Source organism: Salmo salar, chromosome 20, assembly GCF_965601325.2.
Source record: "Salmo salar chromosome 20, fSalSal1, whole genome shotgun sequence".
Lineage (NCBI taxonomy): Eukaryota > Metazoa > Chordata > Actinopteri > Salmoniformes > Salmonidae > Salmo > Salmo salar.
Genome location: NC_138310.1, coordinates 14,833,375 through 14,852,239, shown reverse-complemented (window position 1 = coordinate 14,852,239; position 18,865 = coordinate 14,833,375). Strand labels below are relative to the sequence as shown.

General features: G+C 43.7%; 1 protein-coding gene across 2 annotated transcripts in view; it reads left to right on the top strand.

Moving 5' to 3' along the window:
* The window catches only part of LOC106580081 (proprotein convertase subtilisin/kexin type 5), a 40,339-nt gene extending 23,275 nt beyond the window's left edge, over positions 1-17,064 (top strand). The window contains exons 10-21 of one of the 2 annotated variants that reach the window (XM_082966221.1): positions 3,051-3,154; positions 4,630-4,747; positions 8,387-8,575; positions 8,870-9,006; positions 9,530-9,655; positions 11,042-11,144; positions 12,324-12,517; positions 12,838-12,922; positions 13,701-13,804; positions 13,894-14,032; positions 14,285-14,400; positions 15,481-17,064. In XM_082966221.1, the coding sequence (XP_082822347.1) occupies positions 3,051-3,154; positions 4,630-4,747; positions 8,387-8,575; positions 8,870-9,006; positions 9,530-9,655; positions 11,042-11,144; positions 12,324-12,517; positions 12,838-12,922; positions 13,701-13,804; positions 13,894-14,032; positions 14,285-14,400; positions 15,481-15,587 (1,522 nt within the window). In that variant the 3' untranslated portion in view covers positions 15,588-17,064. Of the gene's footprint in view, positions 1-3,050; positions 3,155-4,629; positions 4,748-8,386; positions 8,576-8,869; positions 9,007-9,529; positions 9,656-11,041; positions 11,145-12,323; positions 12,518-12,837; positions 12,923-13,700; positions 13,805-13,893; positions 14,033-14,284; positions 14,401-15,471 lie in introns of both variants that reach the window. The other variant, XM_014160700.3, reaches the window with a different exon arrangement.
* Positions 17,065-18,865: the final 1,801 nt, after the last annotated feature.

The following is an 18,865-nucleotide window of genomic DNA, read 5'->3' as shown; positions in this document are numbered from 1 at the left end:
GAATGTGAATTATGGATGAAGTGGTGAACATTGGTTGGTTTTAATTGTCAATAAATCAGAGTTTTCATGGATGGTTATTGGTATTGGGACACCTTTGCTTTTCCCTTCAGAAGACCACAGCTTCTTAACCTGTGAGTGCCAGTCTGTTTTTGGTCTCTTGCCAACTCCTTATGGAATTGATATGCCATGACTGGCGCCCATGCTGACAGCTTCTGGTTTTCACCTCAATGCATTTTTTGTAAAACGTAGTTCACCGAGTGAGTGTTGGACAGCGAGCAGGAGAACGGATCACTCCTGGGAAGTGAAACACTTCAACAAACTCTCCCACCAGTGTTCAAGAGGTTGATGGCAATGGTTAGCCGTGAAGGTTTTCTCTACTCCACGATGAACTCCTTAGGAGGCAGTACACAATGTCACTTTTTATTTGAGGGTCTTTTCATACATAGCTGTTGTACTGTTTTAGAAATGAAAGCATTTTGTGTCTAGTCTGGCCATTTGAAGAAGTCAGTATTTTGACAAATTAGTATTTGGTCCCATATTCCTTGCACACAAACTCGTGATGATACAAAGTTGTTGGATGCATTTGTTTTGTTTGTGTTTTGGATGATCTTTTTGCCCAATAGGAAACTGAACGGCGAATAATGTCTTGCGCCATGTTGGAGTCACTTTTATTGTAAGTAAGAGTGTATATTTCTGAACACTGCTACATTCATGTGGATGCTACCATGATTATGTATAATTAGGAATTAACTGTGAGTAATGATGAGTTAGAAGGTTAGAGGCGCAAAGATCATTACCCCCCCCCCCCCCCCCCAAAAAAAATGCTTACCCCCCCCCCCCCCCTATTATTGGTAATGAGGTTTTGTTGTAGCTATTCATGATTTTTATCAATCATGGCAAGGCTTAATTTAGAAGTGTTCCGAAACATTTATCTACTCAGGAGGGGGGGGACGGGACTAGATGCATGAATTGCTTTCATTTGTAAACGGTAAAACGGATATGTATGAAAATATCCGCAATACATTCTGTACTGTTGCCACATATGAAACATTGATCTCAAATCCGAAATGCTGGAGTATAGAGCCACATTTAAAATGTTAGCTTTACTGTCCAAATACATATGGAGGGGAGTGTGTATATACAGTGGGGGTCTGAAATTGACACCTTATTGGCAGATGTTCATGTCACCCAACAAATGTAATAGCCTGGAGTTAGCAGCATTGGCACTTGGATTGGAACTGGTGTTTTAGTCAGATTACATGAAAAATAGAGCTCTTTGGCCACTCACACCAGATGGTGGGTTTGGTGTCAAAATGTCAATACCTATACAGAAAATAATCCCATACCTACTGTAAAATAGGGTGGTGGATCTTTGATGTTATGGGGCTATTTTGTTTCCACTGGTCCTGGGGCGGTTAAGGTCAACTGCATAATGAACTTTACTCAGTACCAGGACATTTTATCCAAAAACCTGGTTGCCTCTACCAGGAGGTGGAGACTTGGCTGCAACTGGATCTTCCAGCAAGACTATAACTTAATTATTCTTATTTTAACTAGGCAAGTCAGTTAAGAACAAATTCTTATTTACCTTTTGGTAGGCCGTCAATGTAACAGGCCTCCTGTGGGGACTGGGGCTGGGATTATAAATATATATATCAGAGAGACAACACTACATAACGAGAGAACTAAGACAACAACACAACATGGTAGCAACACAACATGGTAGCAGCACAAAACATGGTACAAACATAACTGGGCCCAGACAACAGCACAAAGGGCAAGAAGGTAGAGACAACAATACATCACGCAAAGCAGCCACAACTGTCAGTACGAGTGTCCATGATTGAGTCTTTGAATGAAGAGGTTGAGATAAAACTATCCAGTTTGAGTGTTTGTTGCAGCTCGTTCCAGTCGCTAGCTGCAGCGAACTGAAAAGATGAGCGACCCAGGGATGTGTGTGCTTTGGGGACCTTTAACAGAATGTGACTGGCAGAACGGGTGTTGTATGTGGAGGATGAGGGCTGCAGTAACCCTAGAAACACATCAAAATCCACAAAGAAATGGTTAACTGGCCACAAAATCTCAGTCTCCGGACTTGAAACCCATTGAAAACCTGTGGTTTTAAAATGTAACCTTTTATTTAACTAGGCAAGTCAGTTAAGAACAAATTCTTATTTACAACGATGGCCTACACCGGCCAAACCCGGACGAAGCTGGGCCAATTGTGCGCCGCCCTATGGGACTCCCAATCACGGCCGGTTATGAGGGCAGTCCATAAGCACAGACGAAGGATATCAACAATCTGGAAGGATTCTGTATGGAGGAATGGTCTAAGATCCCAATGTGTTCTCCAACTCATCAAATATTTTAAAGGCCCAGTGTCGTTATCTTCGCAAGGTGAGGTATTGGAAGGTGGTGTCTATAATTTTGACCCCTACCTTTTTTGAGATTTTTTTTGTAATACTTGTTAAACAAAATATCTTTCTCTGAGCAATTGTATTAGTATAATATAATTTCCCAAACAGTTTAAACTTACAATATACCGTAGTATTTTAATTATTTATTCTATACAGTCATTTTTGCTCATCTTTATCAAGGGTGTCAATAATTTCAGACCCCACTCTATATCCTTGCGGAGTAGTATTTTTGTAGGAAAACGTGCAGCCTCGGAATGTTCTGAAATACTGTGCTCAGCGGGAGAAAAGGGAGAGATGAGAGCGGGAGAAAATAATGGAGCATCTGGATAGCATATGAAGGGATTCCCAGGAAACTTGGTGACCTACTTATATATATTTTTTTAAGCACCCTTTTTACATCAAAGGACACATGGATGCCATCTTGTAATGGGTATCACGTGAGATTGGACCTGGGAGGGAGGTGGATGGTTGGGCATACTGTATCTGCTATACCTAACTCTCTCGCTCTCTTTCTGTTACACGCAAACACCCATGCACCGTATGTACATTACACACACACACAAACAGTGTTAAGTCTGTGCATATTGTTGGTTACCTGTATGTCTCTGTGGTGTTTTGTGATTTCTCCTCCAGTCCTCTGTTGTCGTGGAGGGATGTTCAGCACATCATTGTCAAGACGTCTCGAGCCGGCCACCTCAACGCCCCTGACTGGAAGACCAACGCTGCTGGATACAACGGTGCTTAACACTGCTCGCCTCCTCTCCTCCCTCAGCTACTCACCCCATTTTCCGCTCTCTCTTTCATACCCTTCACTTTACTCTTAGCCCAGTCACTCACCATAAACCATCCCACAGCCTGCCAACTACCTGTCAGGGATTCCATGTGGAGTACTTCGTTTCATAAGTGTGTGTGTGTGGAGTGTGTGGAGTGTGTGGAGTGTGTGAGATTGAGACTGCAGTCCTGGAGTTTTTCCAAGCGGCTGTTTCAAAGAGGATTGGGAAAACGAGTGAGAGAGAAAAGGGAGGAGGTGGGGAGTTCATCCAGTGGAAATGGAGAGCGGAGGTTTAAAGAAAGAGGGATGGGAGAATAATATTTGATTGGCTGTGTGGGTTGGGTTAACTTACTCATGTTTTACTGGGATACTGCTTTGGTTGGAAGGCTGTTTTGATTGGTTGTTCTAAGGCGGTGGTCACCAACCGGTCGATCGTGAAGGCATTCCTAGTTGATCACCAAACATTCCTGTAATAAAACCAATGATAAAGCCTTGCGTTCCAATTGTTTTTATCTGATTTGCGCTGTTGGTGGTAGGTGCACTTGATTCAGCAGCCCTAGTGCTGTTGGTGGTAGGTGCACTTGATTCAGCAGCCCTAGAACCAGGAAGGCAAAGTGTTCCCATTTTGAAGCATTTCATGTGTCTGAAGGTAGAACTCTGCCTACCCGGCAGGCCCAGAGAGCAAATCAAGTGCACCTATAGGACTTCTGCTGGCCAATCCGAAACCTCATTGCTACAGAACTGTTTTTAATTGGTTAATATTGCAAAGGCTTACGTTTTTTAAGTCATGTAAAAAATATATATATAGTGGTGTGTGTGTGTGTGTGTGTGTGTGTGTGGATTTATTTCTGAGCGGTAGATCTTGGCTTGCATTTTGACTCAAACTGATCTTGACTCAGAAAAGGTTGGTGACCACTGTTCTAAGGCATGAATAAAAATTGGCACAGAAAGTATCCACCCCCTTGCACAATTATTACTTAACATTTTTTGCTTTCAAATTAGGTGGGGGGAAAAAATCTGAATTGATAAGTATCCACTCCTCCTCTGTTTCAATACGTAATTCATCTTGCGTACTCTAGAATCCTGAATCAAGGCTATGATATTTGCCAGAAGTATTTATCCATTCCTCTGGGCCAAATGACTCAAGATCTGTCATAAAAAAGCAGTGGGATACTTATCTCATGAAAACATTTCAGGTTGTTATACATTTTGTAAAACTGTCTCGATATTTATTATTATTATTATTATTATTATTTTTTTATTTTTTGGGTGGAATAGGAAATTCAGGCTGTAAGGCAACACATTTGTGCTTATCGGGGCGGATCCTTCTTACAGACACTAGAAATGTATATGGTTCTGTGAAATGTATTGAAGCGATGTGTGGTTTTGAACAATTATGATTGGCTGTGTGGATTGACTGACGGTAGGCGTGTCTTGCAGTCAGCCACCTGTATGGCTTTGGCCTGATGGACGCGGAGGCTATGGTGAAGGAGGCGGAGCGATGGAAGCAGGTCCCCGCCCAGCACATCTGTGTGGAGAGTGCCGACCGCCAGATCAGGTACTACACAACCAACACCTCCCTAGTGTACCTGTCCTTACCCAATCAACCAACCAATCAAATGGAATCTGTTCAGAGCTATTGAGAAATACATTATATTTAACAGCAACCAAGGGTTGTGTTCATGTGTGTGTTTCTGTCCAAAAGCTCTTCATGCACCCACATGTATGGGATTTCTGCAAGCTCCTCCTGCACACTGAGCGGAGCCAGCCAAGTATTAACACACATGCATACAAAACGCATGCATGAACACACACTAGGGCTGTGACGTTTAAATTCATTTGGGATCGTTAACGTTTAGAGAAAATCCCTAGCCGAAAACGTTAGATTTTTTTTTTTTTTTTTTTTTTTTTACAATTAAAATCACACTGCAGTTATCACAAATTCCAACAGCTCCCGATCATCAATCATCAAGACAACAACAACAACAAAAAATAACTAATGCAACAATGTGGTAAGTAGGAAGCAATATGCATCTTTCAAATTATTATCGTCGTTAACAGTTGGGAAAATGACAGAGTGAGACAGGGAAGCGACAGCAGCAACGTCCAGTATGGCAATACTTTAAGTTAAATGAGAAGGTGGTGAAATGTAAACTTTGAGAGGTGGAAGTGAGCTACAGTGATGGTACAAGTGCAATGCTGAAAGGGAGGCACCTTGAGACCCAACCAGTTGCTGGCAGCAGTGTGATGAGGGACGGAGTGAGAAAATCACAGCACAGATTGCAGTTGATATGCAGCCATTGTCAATGGTAGAGGATGTATGCCTCAATTACCTAATGGCATATCTAGAACCAGACTACAAGATGCCATGTCAAAAAACCGTGACGGCCCTGATGGAGAAATTGTACAATGATTGATTGCTCTGCAAGTACATAGCAAGAGCTCTCCAACACCCTATGTGGCATTAACAACGGTTGTTGGACATCTATGAACACGCTGTCATACATCACTGCAACGAACCATCACATTGATGAGAAGTGGGACATGTAGTCACATGTATTGAGAACTGAGAACATGGAGGAGAGGCCCTCAACAGAGACCCTAAAAACGACCCCCTAGCGGTCATATGCGGGACCATATCTGAATTGTGAATCATGTCATTTTATGCTTTTGGAGAATAAAAAATTATTGTTTAAAAGTTGAGACATTTTTTACATTTGTCACATCCCTAAAATGCGCACACACACACACACACACACACACACACACACACACACACACACACACACAATTATCGAAGGGCTTGGAATCGGTTCAGCGAGAAGAACATAAAACTGGAGAACACAATTATTTGAGGAAGGGAACAGAACTTGAACCGAAAACTAAAGTGATCTATACTCTTCCGGAACAGAACTGTTATTTTAAAAGGATGGCAACTAGTTAATAACTTTCTTTTACATTCCGGGCATTTCTTGTTCCAGTCCCACAAAAATTGCAACAAAAAGCCTATGCAAAGCTCTCACTCAAAAACGTATTCTAGCATCTGCCTGCTCGCTGGAAATCTTAGCCAGTGTGTGTGTGTGTGTGTGTGTTTTTGTGTGTAGGCTACCTGCCCCTCCCCTCTGAAGCATAGGTTACAAGAGTAATTCAGAAATTAGGGAGATGTTTAATTAGAGAAGAGGGGATTTACTCTTTCAATGCTAGTTAAGGATACTATAGTTGGATTTATTGGATTCACGTTGGATTTATTAACTATAAAAAGGTAAGACATGTTTTTAATTCTAGGTCTGCTCAGCACACACAGCGAACCTTTGCTCTGGTCCAACTTAAAACCAACTCGGAAGTTCAAAGACATTCAAAGTTCCTCTATAGAAGCCGTTCCTCCATAGGTATAATTCTGTGGGTCTAATTCAGATAATACATGTCATAACAAGATGCCCAGAGCTTCAAGGCAAGCTTCCTCCAGCCTGTCTCCTCATCCTCAAAATGTCAGTTGCATCTTGCGCTTTGCACTGTGGCTGGCAGCACAGTATGTGTTTTGTCTTTCATTAGGATTAAACCATGCTGTTATGGCAAAATACAATTTTTACTTAACGACTTTACTATACAGATTAAATCGCTTACCCGCTCCACAGCAAACTGCTCTATCAGCAGTGATTGGTGAAGTCATTTAATGTCGAGCTAAATAAAACATTTTTTTTTTACGATTTTGAGGTTTAAAAATTACTTTTTTCTTGCTTTGAGCCGGTTCAGAACTTGAATTTGTTGGTCGTAACAAAAAAAGGAACATTTTTTATAAATGTTTTTAACTAAATTATTGCAAAAGAATTTTGGTTCCAAACCCTGCAACCATCCTTACATTCCCTTACAATTTGATCTGCTTGTTTTTTTTTGTGCTTTTTTTTCCTCTTCCTTTGCAGCTGGATGTTTAATTGGGCTCTTGTTGAACACATTAAAGAGCCAATCACAGTTTAGTTTACTGGCTTTGAATGGAACCAATCCGCCTCATGCTAGTTCCCCAATCGAGCTCCCTATCTCTCAGCCCCATGCTGGCCAGACCATAGGAATCTTATGGGAAGCCTATCTTGGCTATGTGTGTTTGAGAGAGAGAGAGTGTGTAGTATGTGAGTTGAGGACCGCCGGCTGTGGACCCTCAGGTTTTTCGGGCAGAACGGAGGGTGCTTTTGGCAGTGCAGTTTGTTTTTGCTCTGGAGCTGTTCTCCTGTCGTCATCTTCCAGCCACAGGTCTCTGCACTGAGACACCCCTTGGCTGGCCCCTCCATTGCATTTGGTAATGTCTGGGCCTTCTCCTCCTTGGAGCATTGGAGAAAAAAACATGTAGAATCTGTAGCCCGCCAGGGAAGTCGTAATCTGGGTTTGTCTCCTCCTCCCAGCCCCCCACCCAAGCCACTCGCGTACCTCACACCCCCACAGCCCTCGCAATTTCAGTTTTAAAGCATGAGATTAGCTATAAAACTGTTTTTTTCTCTCTCTGCCCCATGGCAATTTGTGTAGAATTACAGGAAATTAGATTTAAAACGGCAACATTTTCTCTCGGCGTCATGGAAAATGTGTAGAATAGCAAGAGATTTAGCTATAAAACGGTTAATTTGTCTCTCAGCCCCATGGCAATATCTGTAGAATTGCAGGAGATTAGCTATAAAACTACACATTTATCTCTTTGCCCCATGGCAAAATGTGTAGAATTGTAGAAAGTTACCTTGCTCAGGCCCCGTGAAACTGCGGTACACCACTGCCCCAAGCACACTTCATGCAGATCTACACCCCAACACATTTACTCACACACACACTAGTGTGGATTCTGGTGTAGTGTTTAGGAGCAAAGACAGGGTGTCACCCATCCCCACTGCCATCCTCTGGCTTGGTCATCTAAACTCTGCTTTCTGTTCTTTAATGGCCCATATGCTGCGGGCCCAGCTGTGAATTCAATTCTATTAAAATCAGACCAATTAAATGAAGTAATATTAACTAGACTAGAGCCTCTTGAAAGTAAATATTTGAACATTGATTGATTGTGTGCGCTCAATAACCCAGTGTTGAGATGAATCAATACTCCATGATAGCTGGGTAGCACCTGGCTCGTTTACTCTGAGTTCCACTTCCTATCTTGTCAGATTTTAGATTCTGATTGGGTGACTGCACTGACATCTGATTGGTTGCTTCCCTCTGCCTGCAGGACGATCCGCCCAGAGCACCTGGTGCGCTCCGTGTACAAGGCCACCGGCTGCATCGACAACTTCAACCACCATGTCATCTACCTGGAGCATGTGGTCGTACGTATCACCATCACGCACCCACGCCGTGGCGACCTGTCTATCAACCTCACGTCGCCCTCGGGAACCAAGTCCCAGCTGCTCGCCAACAGGTGAACCTCCCCTTCAATTCTATTCCGCTTCCTCTCACACTCTACACACCAGCGTTTCTTCCTGGCACTAACACAGCTGATTCGACCAATCATTAAGCCGTTGATTAGTTGAACCAGGTGTGTTGGTACTGGACCAGAATAAATAAAAAGCCAGCCTGCCCCTGTGGCTTCCCAGGACCAGGAATGAAGAAACATTCTACTTCTGTGTCTTTCCAGTGTGTTGTCTGAACGTGGTCGAACCGTGTGTTGTCTGAACGTGGTCGAACAGTGTGCTCTCTGTGTGCTTTCCTCTAGGTTGTTTGACCACTCCATGGAGGGTTTTAAGAACTGGGAGTTTATGACCACTCACTGCTGGGGGGAGAAGGCGGCTGGGGACTGGATCCTGGAGATCCATGACTCTCCCTCGCAGCTCCGCAGCCAGAAAGTCCCAGGTACAGTAGACTAGAGACGCCACCCAGTCTAAAGGAGTGACCGTACCAATGGAAAATATGCTTTAATAAAAGTCAACTATCCCCTTAAAGGAGCAATCTGCATTTCTGGACTTAGGAAATGAATGATATGTACCCATTGATTTGTGAAGAATAGAACATAAATGACTCATGAGTTTAGTTCAACTGTCGTACCCCATCAGAACCCCAAATATGAGCTTGTTTGTAAACAATGTAAATGTAAACAAACACTATATGGTTAAAACTATCATTTTTGATGTCATGGATGGTCAGGCCTTGCATCCATAGCGCTGTCTTTTGAATTTGAGAGTGGTTACATTTCTCCAGCCCCATCCCTAAGCTTTTTACAGGGGCGGGGAGACCACTTTATTGTTTTGACTTAGGATTGCCTCTTTTTTTAAGGATACTCGAGATGACCACAGTTATATTGCTTAGCAGTATACCGATGTGTCCTTTTCTCTCTCTTTGTCTGTCTGTCTGTTGTGTTGGGCGACACAACCCCCAGGCAAGCTGAAGGAGTGGTCCCTGGTGCTTTATGGCACCTCTGTGCACCCGTACTCCTCCATGCGCAGCGACAAGCCTCGCTCGGCCGAGCCCCCTGCAGACGAAGAGTTCACTGAGGAGTACAACGGTGAGTGGGGAAGATGACGGAGGGAGGAACTGTAAGGAAAAAGAGATGGAGGACAGAATACAAGAATCCTGTTATAAGGGAGACGTAGTAGGAAAGGGGGGAGCAAATGGAGGAGAGACTAAGTGGGAAGGAAAAAGGATCAGGGCCAGGCACTTATACCAAATGAACCTATACGGAATAAACATTTGATTCTCTCTACCGCTTTGTCTGTTCTCTAACTCTCTGTTTGCTACCTCTTTTATTGTTCATCTCTCGCACTACCTTGAGCCGCTTTCCTTGCAGATCTGTACCTTTTTCTGTTTTCTCCCTATCGCTCGCTCTCGCTCTCGCTCTCTCCTTTACTTTCTACCCATCTGTTCTTTCTGTCTCTCTGTTCTCTCTCCCTCTCGTTCTCCCTCTCTCTGTTCTCTCCTTCACTTGCTACCCCTTTCTGTTATCTCCTTCTTCTCTGTTCACTGTTCTCTTTCTCTCTCTCGCTGTTCTCTCCCCCTCTCTTTATCTCTGTGGGTTCCCTCTCTCGTAAAATGATGATTACTATTATTACTATTATTATTGGTGGGTGCTTATACACTGAGTACAAAACCTGCTCTTTCCATGACTTAGACTGACCAGGTGAAAGCTATGATCCCTTATTGATGTCACTTGTTAAATCCACTTCAGTCAGTGTAGATGAAGGGAAGGAGACAGGTTAAATAAGGATTTTTAAGCCTTGAGACAATTGACACACGGATTGTGTATGTGTGCCATTCAGAGGGTGAATGGGCAAGACAAAAGATTGACGTGCCTTTGAACGGGGGTACGGTAGTAAGTGCCACCGGTTTGTGTCAAGAACTGCAATGCTGCTGGGTTTTCACGCTCAACAGTTGTGTGTATCAAGAATGGTCTACCACCCAAAGGACATCCAGCCAGCTTGACACAACTGTTGAAAGCATTGGAGAAACCTTCGGAGAGTGGGGTCACGGCCAGGCTCCGCTATTGTCAACGACGACTCTGGAGCAGTTAGAGCTGCGTCCACATCGACAGGTTAGACTGAGCAACCTTTCGGTTACTGACCCCACACTCTAACCTCTAGGCTACCTGCTGCCCAATGTGGTCATATTTGAGGTTACAGTGAGGCAGCTGATACTCATTAGCCTGTTTGATAAGCCACAGCACACAGCCATGGCAACAGAACATAAACGCCCCCAACTTTTATACGCTCGTTAGACATAACATTCTCCTGCCTTCAGCACAACAAGGAACACCTTACACACTCACTCGTTCACTGGATGGAATACCAGTCGCCTCCCTTTAGTCCGTTTTTGTCTCATTCATAAAGTCTCCACCCTTGTAACATGAGAAACTACAGTACCCAGAATGCTTTGTTTATCAAATCTTCTTTACCAGGGCTCTGTGACAGTGAGTGCAACGAGAACGGCTGTGAAGGCCCCGGACCTCACCAGTGTATCAACTGCCTCCATTACTTCCTCAAGTTCAAGAACAACACCAGGTTAGCATGTCTGTGTTCTGGCTTCCTCCTGCAGGCCAACAGCTGGGTCATGTTCATTAGACACCAACTGAAGAAAACGGACTGAAACGGGGAGGGACTTCCGCTCTTGTCCTCATTTTGTTTTTTCCCCTCTGAATTCACCAACATCGGATAGCATGTTCATGATTTAGGCAATAGTCATTGGTCGGACTGCAGTATTAGGAATGTTGCACCTCCTTTCTCTCACTGATTTGCACTGATTTGAAATGGGTGGTTACCCGATCATTGACACACAGTGAGAACTGTCGTGACAAGGGTCGTGTTCAGTAGGGCATACCGTAAACGCAACCTTCTGCGAAACTAATATCTACGTGAGGAGGGGGAGGTTGAGTGGTGTGACCGTGTGAGGTGGGGATTGAAGTCCACTGTAATTACCTTGTTGTCTTTGCGAGCAGCCGAACACAGTACACTAATAAACAAGAAGCCAGCAGGTAGCTGGAGACAGCCTGTGAGGGCTTGGCTGCTCTGTCTTGTTCTGTAAAACTTCATCATTAGCCCTCCTAACCCCGGAGTGCTGGAGTGGGGTTTGGGAAGGGTGGAAAGAAACGGAGGGGGTTGTTTTAATGCTCATAATTATATCCCTATGTTTCTCTTTGATGACCTCGCCAAACTGGTGTGGGTGGGGTTGGCGGGGGAGGGTGATCCAACATGGGAGAGACATTTTGGAGCACACGGTTTCACCTTTGTTTTGTTGTTGTTGTTCTTTTAACAGTGTGAGAGCGAAGGCTGCAAAGGAGGTTTATGGAGTCATCTCTGCAGATGTGCTTTAAAAGAATGCACCTGTTCACCGTACAGAAACGCACACTCCAACGCACACGCTCGCACTCTCAAATGCAGCCATATAAGCCGATACGCGGCGCAAACATATGATGTGTATGACTTCAGGCCGTGAACTTTGTCTGCTCCCCCATTGGGGAGAGGGGTTGTTATTCTGGAATCGCGTGGATTGAGATTTATCACAGTGGTCAGAGTGCAAAAATCCAGCCTCTCACTCAGATTCTTTTCTCTAGCCTGTTCCCGTAAGCCGATAACAGCAATGATAATGATGCATATTTCTCCTCTATCTGTCCTCCCCTCCCTCCGTCCGTATCTTCCCTCCCCCTCTCTCTCTCTCTCCTCTCCTCCCTCGCTCCGCTGCAGGACGTGCGTGTCAGAGTGCCCCTCCGGGTTTTTCCGCGATGACAGGAAGCGCTGTAAGAAGTGTTCGTCTCTGTGTGAGACATGTGTTGGTAGTCGTAGCGATCAGTGCTCCACCTGCAGGCCGGGCTTCCACCTTAACGAGGGCTCCAACACCTGCGTGGTCAGCTGTGTGGACGGCTTCTATCTGGACCACGGCAAGTCCAGGTCTCCACACACACACAAGGATTATTCTAATATAGGCCTCGAAATCTGAAGTATTTCCAGTTTTCTTTTCTCCCTGGTAGGCGGTTGATTGATTTGATTGATTGATTGAACCAGTCCCAGAGAAGAAGGGAAGTATGAAAACCAGCAGAGCTGAAAACCTTGAGGCTCAGATTTGAACCCCCCGCTTCACCATCCTCAAACTCAGCCTCTTCTCCCTCACTCACCTCTGACCCCCACACCAATCCTCCTAATGCTCCCAATGCCTCTTTGGTCCCTATGTGACTAGACGTTGTCTTCTCTTGTGTTACAGATTCCAACATGTGCAGGAGATGCAACGAAATCTGCAAGAAGTGCATCACGTCTAATATCTGCACAGAATGCAAACCAGGGATGAGGTACGCCAAGCCAAACCCACTTTCCAACATCCCCTCCCTCACTCGCTGCTGGTTTCTAGTAGTAGTTGAATCACCAAACAGTCCGGTGATCCATTTTGACGTGTCTCGTGGAGTTTTTGGTGGCTTTTGATCATCTTGATTACCGTTCCAGTTAGATTGAGGGCAAAACACTTTGAAGCATCTCAGAACGTTGTGGTCTTGAACCCAGCCTGACTCGGGTTGCTTCTGCTAGTGTTCAATGCTGTCTGAGACGGAGGTGGTAACGTGTGCAGTAATCCTTCCGAATGCCGCAAGACCACAGACAGTCACTCCTCTTCACCATTCACAGGAAAGAGGGAGGACAGAAACCCAAATCCTTTCTGGGAAATGGAACTAATATAACCCAGTCCAGCTGTTTTTCAGCTCAGTGCACCACAGAAACATGTCCTCACAGCAACTTCTCAGAATGAGGTTTAGAACCTGCTGTTCTTGAACAGACTTTTCTGAACAGTCCTCTCTAGCCGTTCCAAGTATTTTAACTATTCCACAGCTACCACACCTGATTCAACTTGTCAACTAATCAAAGCCCTTGAAAAGGCGAATCAGGTGAGCTAGTTCAGGGCTACAAAAAATGTTTTGAAACGTGTGGGGGGGTCCCAGAGGAGGGATTTAAAAACCACTGGACTATGTATAGTGTATGATTTTGTTTATGATGTCAGACTAATGTAGGAAAAAGAGAGACCGGTTGCTAGAGAGGTGCGTTGTGTGATTGTATAATTCAGTGTATTGCTTTCTCCAGTCTTCAGGGGAATAGATGTCAGATGACCTGTGACCCCGGGACCTACTATAATGGCCACAGGAGGACCTGCGTGCCGTGCCACCAAGTGTGTGCCACCTGTGCAGGTAACGCTCCTTTCACAAAGTAAAGATGGGGCCTACTACTACTCAGTTGCCCAGTCTGTGCAAAGCTCACTGTCTCCCCCTGTCTGCAGGCACGGGGATGGAGGCCTGTATCAAGTGTGCAGAGAGCTACTTGATGGAGGAGTGGCGCTGTGTGTCCACCTGCAGCGTGGGATACTACATGGCCGAGCAGACCTTGGACAACGGCGACGTCAACAAGTCCTGCAGGAAGTGAGTCGGATTTGACGCGCACAAATTCCACACCTTCCACTTTCTCCTCTCTTTTGACACCTCCTCCCTACAAACCTGGCATGTTTATCCTGGCATGTTTTAACTGCCTCAAACCGGCCTCTAATCTTCCAAACATCTGTCCTATATCTATGGTCCCTTAAACCTGCTGTTTCCTCCTTTAATCCTGTACCTCTACTCACAGGCTTTGTGGAAAGTGTGCCTTCTATTGCCCAAACTTTAGCTCTCCCCCAGGTGTGACCACAGCTGCTACTCCTGCACAGGGCCCGGCGAGACGAACTGCAGCACCTGTGTGAACGGCTATAACCTGGAGGCAGGAGTGTGTGTGGTCAGCACTATCTGCAAAGATGGTGAGTACTAGAAACCCCTCTAATGTATATTATAGACTCTTTATTTCAGGAGCTCGTTCTAGCGGTGGCTGGTCACTGCCTAGGTCGCGGCTTCCTTAGACGTCCGTAGACTTTCTTAGCTCTCCCCTCTTATCTAGTTTTCTTCCTATCTGCCCCTCACCCTCATCTGTCACATTCTCTCGTTATCGCTCTTTTCCATATTCTCTCCTACCGTTTAGTAGGCCCCTTTTTTGACGCGATCCTTTGCTCCTACCTAATCTATCCCAATCTCCCTTTTACATCTTGTCTAAATTGTGCATGTTTAAAATGTTTTTGGCATTCCGGTGACACAGCTAACCTTTTCAGCCCTAACCTACAGGGCCCATTTGTCTGCGAGACATGATGGTGTTTGTGAGTCGTGACCATAGAGTTGAAAAGAAAGCCCACCCCTATCTTTGCCATTATTGCTTCTGTGAACAAGTGGGCATCGGCGTTAAGGCCAATCCATTTCTTTGCCTTCTGCTTTTGAGTTTATTGGTGGTTCGTAAAACAAACTCTACCTACTGTACTAGAGTGTTTTGTACTGTAGTTAATTAAACAGGATTTGTGGCATCTATGGTCAAGAACTTTCTTAAGATGTTCTGATTATATTCAAAGTGTCATCCCCAGTCTGTCCATGAGACCAAGAGAAAGTGTTTTATTGACTATCTGGTAATGAATCACTTCAGCTTGTAACCAACTCCAGACTCTCTCTTGGTTTTTGAGTGCACTGCAAGTTTAAATGTCCATTATTTCAAATTGAGGTTACAACAGACGGGCGACCCACTTTTTGTGTGCAAAGTCATCTCTGATGAAAAATCACTTGAAATTGTCCCTGTTTGAAACTGATTGAAATGTTTTTCTATTTTTCCCAAAATGTCTGTTTAACTTTCTGACATGGATCCAATCATTCCTGCTGGACTACAATCTTTCCCCTCCAATGAACATCACATCTCTGATGGATCAAAATCTATGTCACCTGACCCCTCTCCTGACCAATCCCACGGCTCTGCGTGTCGTCGTCCCCGTCTCTTCTTCCTGGTCTGTGGAAAGCAAATGAAGAGTCTTGGGCGGAAGGCAGTTTCTGTGTGCTCGTAAAAAAGAACAATCTGTGCCAGCGGAAAGTGCTGCAGCAACTGTGCTGTAGAACATGCTCGCTAAAAGGGTGACTGGACATCCCGCGAAGGGGATGGGGGGGCGGCACCCCTCTACCCCAGCCTGCTCACTCAGTTACATAATTTATAAGAAAATATGTGCCTCTTAAGGGACTACGTCGGAGGTGTGATGACAGAACTACAACAAACCTACCTTTTTCCTGTTCTGGGACATGTGGTCAGGGCGACAGTAGCGACTGGGCCTTACTAAAAAAAAATGAAAACAAATATAATGTGTCGGTATTTTGTGACCAAAGCATCGATGCCAAAATAATTGTACCCTTTTCCAGTGTAGGATGTGTAGGTTGCAGGAGGAACCTTGTGAATCTGTTTCCCTTCATGTTCCCCTCCTCGTCAAGATTAATGATGCGCAGGTGGAAGCTGATGAACGTACCAACTCCGGGCGGTGTTTTTGTAAATAAACTTAAAAGCTCACTCAATAATGTGAAAACTGTCTGGGTTAAGTTTGCTATCTGCCAAGTGAGGATACATGCGCACATGAGCGCACGCACACAGCAGGATTGTGCAAACACTTGAATTGATAGTTGCGAAAATCATGTCCCCATTCTACATGTAGCCATTGTGTGCCACAGGAATTAGAGGTTGCTAAACTGTCATCTATGTTTCAGGTAGTGTGTGCGTGTGAGAGAGAAAATGTTACAGGTACCTTTGACTCACTTAGGTTCAGACAAATCATTCCACACTACATTACATAAATCGGGGTCATGTTTATTAGGCACAAAATGTAAGAAAAATGACTTAAACAGGTAGGGACTACCTGATCTCGTCCAATAGGAAACACAATTTTTTGGTCAATTTTTTTTCATTGCGTGTCCTAATGAACATGACCCATATCTTACTGCTACATGAGACTATGGGGCCATTGCACTTTCACAAACAGCAGCACTATCAGGGCTTTATTCCACAACATTGCACGGTTATGTCATTGCATTCAAACAGAGTTGGTACTGTATTGACCTTGATCATCTAACAATTTTGATATGATAGATGTTTTTGGTGGACTTCATTTCAATGTTATTCTATCCTTGCGAGCTGCCACACATTCAAGACATGTCCATGACACTTTAGCAAACGGCATGCATTTCATAAAGGTCATGCTCATTAGGCACCAAACGGAAGAAAACAGATTGCATGACGTATTGAAATGTTTTCTGTTGTGTGCTCTGATGAACACGACTCAGGTTGTAAGCCCCTCTCAGAGTCCACGACAATGGTTGGTGCTGCAAAATGTAACCACGGTCTGTCTCTGTCACATACAGGCTATGGAACTCAACTTTGTAGTGGTTGAGAAAAACCTGTTGAGAAATCCTGTTCTAGAATGAATACTGAGGTGGTTACAGCACTGTATTCCAATAAAGATTCTCAATGTGGGTTTATACCTTTTTGAACAATTACTGTAGTCGTGTTGTACTGATGATTTTATCTTTTGATTTGAAATAAAAATTGATTGATCCCTTTGGATGAACAAAAATGTATTCTTGGTCATTGTTGAAGATTAGTTAGATTTTATTAGTTAGTATCAGAGTACAAGGTTGTTTTTATTGTACACCAGTGTCAATTTTATTTATATATTAATGGCATTTTGATGGCATTACTACTTTTTTTTTTTACTTAAATGTTTTTTTTAATTAAAATGGTTCATCTTTTTGTCGTTTTTTTCTGCTAGGCTCTGTTGGTCATTTATGGTCGTGGTGAACGTAATAATTTCCCCACTTCATTTGGGTCGTGTTTATTAGACACAAAATTGAAAAATAGCTAGCTGAAACAGGGAGGGACTACCTGGACTTGTTTTATAAGAAATGCACATTTTAGTTTTACATTATGAAAAGTTATAAAACATTTTCTGTTGAGCCCTAATGAACACAACACTGGTTGTATGATAAACCTCCCAGCCTGTTCCTTACTCAACATTATGTTCCTGTAAGTTCAAGTTTTAGCAAGAAGTTACAGGATGTATGTAATATAATTGTATTTGGTCCCATTTGCAGACATTTTTATCCGAAGAGACTTTTGTCCAACACATTTAATATCTACATAGTGTTTTTAATCGTTAATTACTTTTTTTTGCCATGCAGCTGTGTAGCTAACTACTGGAACTAAACAAAACATTTTTTGCAAAAAGATAATAATGGGTGAAGTAGGCGAATTATTTAATTTTTCGGCATCAGCTAATGGCTGTTACGTAGACCGTATTACCTCCACGCTGGCGGTCACGAGTCATGACCGCTTAGTCACAGTAATTAGGCTTCTCCAAGATCTGATGCTGCGGATGGTCATTAGAAACATACCAAACTTGCTAACTGCCTGGTGGTACTCAGCACTCTATTGTCCCTCTAATCACTCTGACATCAATGGAAAATTGAGTCAAACACTTCATGGCCTCTATTAAAAAGAGGATCCCATTAGCTTTCTATAGGCTATGTCTCCTATATTTATTTCTCAACTTTCCTAATATTAAGCACATTGCTTCTCTTTACAACAGGAGTATAGCCTACCTGGCTGGCATGAAAGTGAACCAGTTCGCTATTTAAGTACATAGATGACATGTATTTTTTTTCCGCTGCCCCTGTTTCGATACAGGTGCATGATAATGATCCATTCTAAATCAAAACACATTTCACATATATGCAGCACCAGTCAAAAGTTTGGACACACCTACTCATTCAAGGGTTTACATTTTTTCTACATTGTAGAATATTAGTGAAAGCATCAAAACTATGAAATAACACATGGAATCATGTAATAACCAAAAAAAGTGTTAAACAAATCAAAATATATTTGAGATTGTTCAAAGTAGCCACCCTTTGCCATGATGACAGCTTTACACACTCTTGGCATTCTCTCAACCAGCTTCATTTCAATTAACAGGTGTGCCTTGTTAAAAGTAAATTTGGCGAATTTCCTTCCTTAATGCATTTGAGCCAATCAGTTGTGTTGTGACAAGGTAGGGGTGGTATACAGAAGATAGCCCTATTTGGTTAAAGACCAAGTCCATATTATGGCAAGAACAGCTCAAATAATTTATTTTTATTTAACATTTAACTAGGCAAGTCAGTTAATAACAAATTCTTATTTACAATGACGGCCTACCCCGGCCAAAACCGGACGACACTGGGCCAATTGTGCGTCGCCCAATGGGACTCCCAATCACGGCCGGATGTGATAGAGCCTGGATTCGAACCAGAGACTGTAGTGACGCCTCTTGCACTGAAATGCAGTGCCTTAGACCGCTGCACCACTCGGGAGCAAAGAGAAACAACAGTCCATCATTA